Below are 8,953 nucleotides of genomic sequence, written 5' to 3'. Positions count from 1 at the left end.
GTCAGACAGAGGAGTTCAAGGTGGAGGTGGGGCTACATCAAGGATCGGCTTTGAGTCCCTACTCGTTTGCTATGGTTTATCAGACAGGAATCTCCGTGGACAATGATGTTTGCAAATGACACTGTGATCTGTATTGAGAGCAGAGAGCAGGTGGAGGAACACCTGGAAAGGTGGAGGTTTGCTCTAGAAAGAAGGCATCAAGGATCGGCTTTGAGTCCCTACTCGTTTGCTATGGTTTTGGACAGGTTGACAGATGAGGTCAGACAGGAATCTCTGTGGACAATGATTGCAGATGACATTGTGATCTGTAGTGAGAGCAGAGAGCAGGTGGAGGAACACCTGGAAAGGTGGAGGTCTGCTCTGGAAAGAAGAAGAATGAAAGTCAGTCGTAGTAAGACGGAATACATGTGTATGAACGAGAGGGAGGGAAGTGGAACAGTGAGGTTACAGGGAGCTGAGGTCAAGAAGGTGCAGGATTAAGTATCTGGGGTCAACAGTCCAGTGTGACAGGGAGTGTAGGAAAGAGGTGAAGAGGCGAGTGCAGGCATGTTGGAGTGGGTGGAGAAAGGTGTCAGGAGTGTTGTGAGACAGAAGAGTGTCAGCAAGAATCAAAGGAAAGGTGTACAAGACAGTAGTGAGACCAGCTATGCTGTATGGGTTAGAGAGTGTAGCAGTGAGGAAAAGACAAAAGGCAGAGATGGAGGTAGAACAGATGAGGATGTTGAGGTTCTCTTTAGGAGTGACCAGGATGGACAGGATTAGGAAGGAGCACATCAGAGGGACAGCTCAGGTTGGCTGTTTTGGGGACAAGGTCACAGAGGCCAGATTGAGATGGTTTGAACATGTACAGAGGAGGGATAGTGGTTATATTGGTAGAAGGATGTTGGAGATGGAGCTGCCAGGCAAGAGGTCAAGAGGAAGACCAAAGAGGAGATATATGGATGTGCTAAAAGAGGACATGAAGTTAACTGGGGTGAGAGTAGAGGATGCCGAGGATAAAGTTAGGTGGAAACAGATGATTCGCTGTGGCGACCCCTGACGGGAATAGCCGAAAGAAGAAGAAGACTTAAAAAATAAATAAATAAATAAAATAAAATAAAATAAATGCAAAACTAACTGGGATGGAAATAAACGCCAACAGCTCTATGGACAAGTCAGCAATGGATAAGTGAGTTAGTAGCTTTAACTTTTTCTGTACAGTAGCTGATACATCAGCAGTACCTGGAAAGTGGACTGGCACAGCCCTTTCCATTGTCCTCCAGTCTTTGTTTTCTTTGTAGCAGTGGGATAGAGTTTTGGATTTGCTGGGCTGCAGTCTCCATCTTGAACACCTGTTCAGCTTCTGCATCACTTCCACAACCTAGAACGCACACATATATACAGAAAGTGTATGTTTGACATTAAATAAGAGGATCAGCACCTTCTAGATAGTTGATCTGATAAAAGTAAGTTGAGCCATCATGCATATGGAATAGAAAGTTAAACAAAGCATATACTTTAAGTGTTAAATTTGACACTAGACCAATACATTTCTGGATTTTTTTTTTTTTGCTGTTTAAGAGTAGCAAAAAAATCTCAGGGGGGGTCATTTAAGCATAGGCAAAACTAGCAGAAGCAGCAGGTATGGAGTTGTACGTAATAAGTACAAGCAGGATTAGTGTGACAACGCCCATAGTGTTTAAGTGAAGAAATGATTTCTGTAAAGCAGAGGGCATAGACGCATCATTATTATATGAAAGTGTGTTGTGTGCAAAAGTGACTAGAAGGTGAAAGGAAAAAGTAAACAAACCTTCACTATTTGGGCGGAGAGCCCGGGAGTCCAGAGAGCCAACGCTGTCCACCGAGTTCTCTCTCTTACAGCTCGGTCCCATGCGCTGACATTCTCCTCTCTCTGGGTACCAGCTGTCTTTCACAAATACATTACCACCCTCATCTAAAGTCTGGATTTAGAAGGCAGGATTAATGTAAAATTTAAATGCATATTAAAAAAGGACCACAACTGTGTAAAAAGCCTAAAATAACAGCTTACCTTGGACAGGGCCAAACCTAACAGTCCTTCAAAGGCCTTAAAATTCAGCTGGGGACCGCTGTATAATGGGTCTAGGTGAGCTTTGCGGCCCAACCAGTAGATAGTGATGAGGACCTGCAAAAGAGTGGGCAGAGATGCGTATGGAGGACAAAACCCACATATACACAGCTTTATTCCCTTTATGCTTTATATAAAAAAAGTTACAAATGGAATGCTCCTGATCAAAATCATCTAATCCATCCAAACCCGAAATAAGTTCTGGTGCTGAATTGCTTGCTTATTTACAATTTCTTCAAATTATGACCCAGAATTGGCACTAGCAGCATAAACAACAATATACAGGAGAACATAGTTAATCCAAGTAGGAGCTCAGCCTTACCACTCCAACAAAAACGGCCTCTCTTCTCAATCCAAAAGGAACAGCAAAATGTTGCTCGAGTGTGTCATTTAATAATCACTCCCCTCCCAAAGCGGGTTTGAGGTGCCAAACTGTGCCAGGTGATGTCAAGTTTTTTTTTTTACTAAATGGGAAAGGATGGTATATTGACAGGTCTAATTAAAAAAGCTGACCCATAGAATACAGAGTCCAGAAACCCATTCTCAAGAAGACAAAAAAAGCAAACACACTGTTAAAAGGATAGTGTGTGTACAGTAGATTCTTGCATTAAGACTAGGTTACAGTCACGCTACAATAATACCTCTGTTAAGGTCATACTTGGGCACAGTAGTGCTTTATGCCAATGACAAGGCTAATATAATGATAGGCAGGTATAATGTTCCCCATCTTAGTTTAGTGTGTTAGCATTCTAACAATTGCTACCTACCTACTAAACACAAAGTACAGCTGAGGTTACTAGGAATGCAGTGTGTTATACTGCTGTTTGGCAACTTGGTATTTGACCAATTACAATTCTGACCTGATGGTGGCACTTAATGAAAAGTCAAGTGATTACAATTCACACTGAGAATGACATAGATGCATCAATTTTAAACTATTAATGTCAATCTCATTGTGGCACTATAGGAGAAGTCAGTAAGATGAGTGAATCCATTAGGAGTAATTGTCTTGAGTCATCAATGTCTGTACCCATTTTTTTTGTCAATTCACCTATGGTAGCAACTGTTGAGCCATCTCAGTCTGCAACAAAGATGTGGGCAGGCATACTGCCAAAAGCTGTGCCTCTAAAATATCAGTCTGCCAAAATAATAGTGAGGGAATTTGCTCTTCCCTTTTATACCACATGAGACACCAACAGCATCAGCTACACGAAATATGGTTGAGATGAGGCACTTGGTCCTCACAAAACAACCTACAACACCATCCACAGTGCCAAACACTACCGACAGACAGATGTCTGACAACTATTAGTAAAGACAGCAGGTAAAGGCCTGTGATATATGGGCCTCTTTCTGGCATTTAGGGTTTTATTATTGCAGCAGCTAAAGAGTTTGACAATTTATTACTAATTTGCCTTGAGGAGAGGGATATCATTTTGACAGACTGCCTTTTTTCCTGGCACACCAGCAGTCTTTGTTGAAAGGAATATTTGCTACATATCAGGATTTTGCAACCAAGTCATTACAGAGTAGTGAACAGGAAAAAAAAATACATGTAGGACATTGAGAGATGACTGAAAAGGCTAAATATTTGATAGCACAATGCAAGGTAGAGGAAAAGGAATGACATGTTTGAGCAGTAAAAAAGGTTTTTCTTACTCGCCAATAGCATGCCACCTGATTCATGCAAAGGAAATCACACTGCATGCAACATGCCATCATCAGTTAATGCTACCGTTTACCACATATACTTTATATGGCAAATTATTAAGGAACCCTTAAATCACTCATCACGTCCTGTCAACAGCAGCAATAAATCTCATTAATGTCACGCCAAAGGACTTATGCTTTATCCCAAGATCCCACTAGAATGAACAATGTTAGTGAAGTTCATTTTGTCACCACAGAATGATTAATATATTCTTTACACTCCATTTGCCTTTGTAAATACTTAAATAGGCATTATGAAGGAAAGATACATTTGGTCTAAATAACTGTCTAACCTCCTAAATTAAACCCATCACAAATCTATCATCACATACGTCTTTAGAGGGGACTGTAGTGAAACAAAGACATTCATAGTAGCTTGAGACACATTCCATTGGGATATGTAGCACTATGAGGAGAGCTAGTGGGAGATTAAGAATTTTATACCTGTAAATATAAAGACAAAACCACAAATCTCATGTGATGACATACAGTAATGGTACTGCAGCTTCAGAATCTATTCAGACTCCATTTTTGCACACTTTGTGAAGCAGATTTTAATTAACCCATAACGATGTGACAAATGATTTCAAACTGAAATCTTGCATTTGCAAGAAAGGAAAGTAAATGCAATTTTATTGATTTTTAATTAAATCTACAGTGTGCAAAAAGTGAGGGCTCTGTTTTGAAGCCACTCAATGTGCCCCATTTGTAAAATACTAACAACTGAATATGAGCTAGGCTGGTAAACACCATCTCTAGTTGAAAATTGGCATAAAAACGGTTGCTTTTAATAGGCGCGAAAGACCTTAAAGCTCCATCCAATTCAAAGAGCTCTGACCAACAGCTTCATTACTGAGCCCAAGTTGCCAGCTATTGTATGAGTCAAATGAGGCTTCCCAGATAACCAAACAAACTTGCAAGCTGCAAAACATGTAAAATACCAGCAGTGCATGAAGTGTGTACACATGAGCCATACATAAAACATGCACGCTTATTGAAGTTGGGAAAAACAGCTTTACAGACAGAGTTTAAGGCATGATGATAAAACACAGTGTAAGGCTACATGTTGGTGCAGGGGGTTAATGTCAGGTTAATGGAAAGAGGTCCAAAGTCAGTCAGCTAAACCACCCCCTTGTCTTCCATCAGTCTGATTCTGGATGAGTTTGGGTGCTGGTAGGATGTGAAGCAACAGGAGCGGGAACCTGCATGCTACAGGTACTGTTAATGGTGTGATGATTAAATGGGAGGTTTAGTACTAACTTGTGCTATTTATGTATTCAGTGGAAGCATCAATGGTCCTTTGTTTCATGTAGGGGAGGACAAAGTTTCCTTTAATGTTTTAAAACTCACTGGGTAAAAAAAAAAAAATGAGAATCAGGAAATGATAAAAAAATGAAAGTAGTTAAGAGGTTTAGAATAAACTTACATTTTTGAGTCTTCTGCTGCCTTCATCTCTCCTAAAAAGGAAAGAAAAATGAATACCTATATAGAAGAGGGTGCTCCTCATGCTAAAAAATTTGCAATATATCTGCAAACAAGACAGAAAGCCATTAGGAAAGGAAATGGTGGCATTTCAGAACTTCTCATTTGCAATGCTTAATCAGTTATCAGAAATTCTAGATAAAGACCGTCACCTCATGCAGTATGACGCAACAGCCTATCAGGCAAAGTTCGTACATTTATAAATGCAAAGTAGCTATGAGGCTCGTACACAATCAACCCTTTTACAGAATTGTTCCATTAATACCTTAGTGTTAAATGTACTCAGTGCAGCCAGTATACATGATAAAATAAAAATAAAAAACTATTTCAGACACTATGGTTGGACATTTAAATCTGATCAAGTGACAATACAGTTGTACACATACAATTAACTTGACATGACACTGCTTCTTAAAGACAACCATACCTGAGTGTAATACGAGTAGACAAGTCCTGCAGGTCTCCTGGATGAAAAAGCTGCGACTCATTCAGTCCCAGTTTCTCACAGGCTCTCAGGAAAACATTCACATTATCCTGGAGATTAAAAAGACAGACAGCAAAATGAGATTGCTAAAATTATTAGAGGATGCATAAAACTGATAGAACCAGAAGGGCTTGTTGACTAAGCCGCTGCTGCTTGGAATCAACTAATGTCAGTGAACTTGCAAAATGCCACCGCCAACCCTATATCACTGGGGTTGGGACTACTTAGTTTTACAGTATGTAACCAACAAACAAAGACCAAGTACACTATGTGCTTAATAAAATGTAGGCTAACAGACAGATTACACTGAAAATATAGGTCCCAAAGTACAACCTTTATACAACAAAAGTGAGAACACCTATAACCACTGCAACAGATGTTTTCTCAATTTAGGCCTGGGTTGTGTCTAAGGCTCTACATGGTAAGGAATTGCTTGATCAAGTAAGAAGCCATATTGTGAGAGCTCATTAAGGTGGGAGAGAGTACAAGGGCAGAACATCTCTCCACAGATTTGTACTGGTATTGTCCATGCCCACGGTGACTGAAAGTCATCAAACATAAAGGTGAACATACTAATCAAGAGTGTACTGACTGTTTTTGGTTCTTAAATATGAAGCTTTCCCTGTAGTCCATCCAAACATTGCAATTGTTAGAGTTAACTGGATTTATTCTGCTTGGGCTTTGGCTAAAACAGATGCAACAGTATCAAGCAGACAGAGTTGCTTAACATTTTAGAGATAATGTCCAGGGGTGCGCTCAGTTTTATTGTGTACTGTAAATATTGATAGTCAACTAATGCTTTGGCAGCCTCTAGGGGTAAACTGACAAATTGCATGATATAAAATTCAGTTTAAAAAGAAAGTATTATCAGTTTTGTCTCTATATGCATATTTTTATTACAAATAATCTGCCTTCCCCTGCAAATACACTGCAACACATTTCCCTAAACTGAACAGGAAGCAAAATGTTCACTATGATTATCAAAGTCTATAAAGCCTGAAAGCTCTACATACAGAATAATCATTCTGTACTTATTCAGATGTCCACACGACTGAACAGTTGACAAAAATGAGACATCCATCTTAAATGCCAGCATTAAAATAAAGTGCATTTAATTTGTAGTCAACATGCAAAACTACCACTATGGTTTTTAGGTTGTCTAAGTGCTGAATCTCTGCTGCAGCACCACTCCAGCATCCACTGTTGGGCTCTGTCTATTTATTGACTCCTGAAGGGAGGGTACAATTGATCTTTTCCTGCTCTTGCTTTAGGCGGTTTTGGCAATTATACTTTTATGAAGCCAACAAAACACAGCCTGAAGCCAAAATAAAAATCTGCATTTGAATGTATGCCCATTTGAAAAAAAAAAAAAAGTTGGTTAGTTGCACTGAAATGCAGTCTCAGGATTATTCAAGTTGTAGCAACACAGTCTATTGGTGCCTTTAACAGGAAACCACACAGTGTGTCAAAACTTCCTGACTGGCAGGCACCTTATTTTCTCTCTGTGCTGGTGTTATACACACAAAATCCACAATTGCATTGCAAGTGTTTATAGGGCTTGGGTATTTATAAAGGTCCTCTAAACTGTTTGACATGTGCTACACAGCAAGGTTACTTGTTCCACAGACCCAAGACCCACAGCGCAGTAGCTGCAAAAGGCAACTCACCAGGCCAGCAATGGGAGTAGAAAGTCTGTTTAGCCTCTTAATGATGCCAGGTTTCAACTGGTTGATCAGGCTGTCAGTGAAAACAATAAGTTAAACATCTTTATGCTGCATACATATAAGAATATATACACTCAGATGGCAGTTTCAAGTACACCAAGATAAACTGAAACATTCTAATACACCAGTACTGCAATAAATTCTCCTTCATAAAGGTGAAGAGTTTCTGGTGATGTTGAAGTGTATGAACTTAAGACTCCATTACATTTATATCAGTGAGGCTACATAACAGAAACACCTCTCTGTAAACTGTAATACAGTTCAACAGTATCACCAGTATGGCCTGTCCACAGGACTGTTTAGAGTGTGGGTACCTGAACTGAGCCTGATGGGACACGTTGATACCAGTGGGTTCAGGCCAGGTGTGAAGAGAAATCATGCTCTTGACCGTCTAGATTTGGACAGAAATATGTGGCCTGATCCATGCTTTAGGACTGCTGCATTAGTTTTAGCTTGGTGTACCTAAAAAACTGCCACATATATTGAATCACAAGGGCCCCATCCCACATGGGAAGCCAAATAGAGTGGCTTTAATAATCCTGCCTTTAATTTCCAGGAATTGCATTAAAAAAAAAAAGAAATGTAAAAATGTTGTGTTTACCTTAACATATACTGTAGGCATCTTTATGTACTCTGAAGAACCTCCAGAGTGCAGCTTTAGATTTTACTATTTTGTAAAGTTGGTTCAGTGCCACTACTGATGCTAAGCTTGCAAATTAGCCTGACTACACTCTCCAACCATAGGTTTGCATGGCAATTTAACCCAAATTTAATTTTATGAAATAAAAGTGTAATTTCCTAAGTCATAAAACATGCAATTTTGAGCATCATTACTCACTCGCAAAGCAGGACACCATTCTCTAAGGCAGCACGGAAGTTGTTGCAGCCAAACAATTTTCCGGTCACTTCCTAAAAAAGTAAAATACAGCTATGTTTAGAATTTATCCATTTTCCACTGAACAGTTGTTTTTTTGCCACCATTAACATGTGTTCGAAGTTTCTTTATGTAGTGTGTTTTACTGGTGAGATTAGTTTTTCAAATACACACGCGGAGGTCCAACACAGTACAAATTACAGTAGCACTTGCACTGTAATGGGACCTCAAACTATAGTTTCAGATTGTTCATTACATGAATGTGTTGCTGCAAATACTGTGCATGTTATTTTAAGTAGCTTAGCCTAAAGAGGCTGACAAGATGGATGGTCAAGTGCTGCGATGATGCATGGGAGTGGACAGTCTCCCGTGGCCAATCTTATTGCAAACATTAGTATTGGTGTATACTGGATCAGCAAGATTCTGTTTGTTCTATAGCACCAAAGTTTAACTGGTCATTTAAATTAACAATTACCCCTAAGAAACCCAAGATTTAATAAAATTCAGCCCTATGTTCTGGGGTGTATATTGCAAACTTCTTTAGACAGCCTGGAATGAAAACACCATTGCTCTATGCTACCTTGTAAAATTTA

The 8,953-nt window shown here is 39.6% G+C and overlaps 1 protein-coding gene across 6 annotated transcripts in view; it reads right to left on the bottom strand.

Moving 5' to 3' along the window:
- lmo7b (LIM domain 7b) overlaps positions 1-8,953 on the bottom strand; it is a 28,773-nt gene that overhangs the window by 17,872 nt on the left and 1,948 nt on the right. For all 6 annotated transcript variants that reach the window (XM_020609565.1, XM_020609530.1, XM_020609524.1 and 3 more), the window contains exons 3-9: positions 8,325-8,395; positions 7,430-7,499; positions 5,706-5,812; positions 5,223-5,253; positions 2,030-2,143; positions 1,790-1,940; positions 1,222-1,360 (exon numbers count right to left, since the gene is read on the bottom strand). In XM_020609565.1, coding sequence (XP_020465221.1) covers positions 1,222-1,360; positions 1,790-1,940; positions 2,030-2,143; positions 5,223-5,253; positions 5,706-5,812; positions 7,430-7,499; positions 8,325-8,395 — 683 coding nt within the window. The remainder of the gene's footprint in view (positions 1-1,221; positions 1,361-1,789; positions 1,941-2,029; positions 2,144-5,222; positions 5,254-5,705; positions 5,813-7,429; positions 7,500-8,324; positions 8,396-8,953) is intronic.

The sequence above is a fragment of the Monopterus albus genome, unplaced genomic scaffold, assembly GCF_001952655.1.
Source record: "Monopterus albus unplaced genomic scaffold, M_albus_1.0 scaffold4.1, whole genome shotgun sequence".
NCBI lineage: Eukaryota > Metazoa > Chordata > Actinopteri > Synbranchiformes > Synbranchidae > Monopterus > Monopterus albus.
This window is presented reverse-complemented; position numbering and strand designations above follow the sequence as displayed.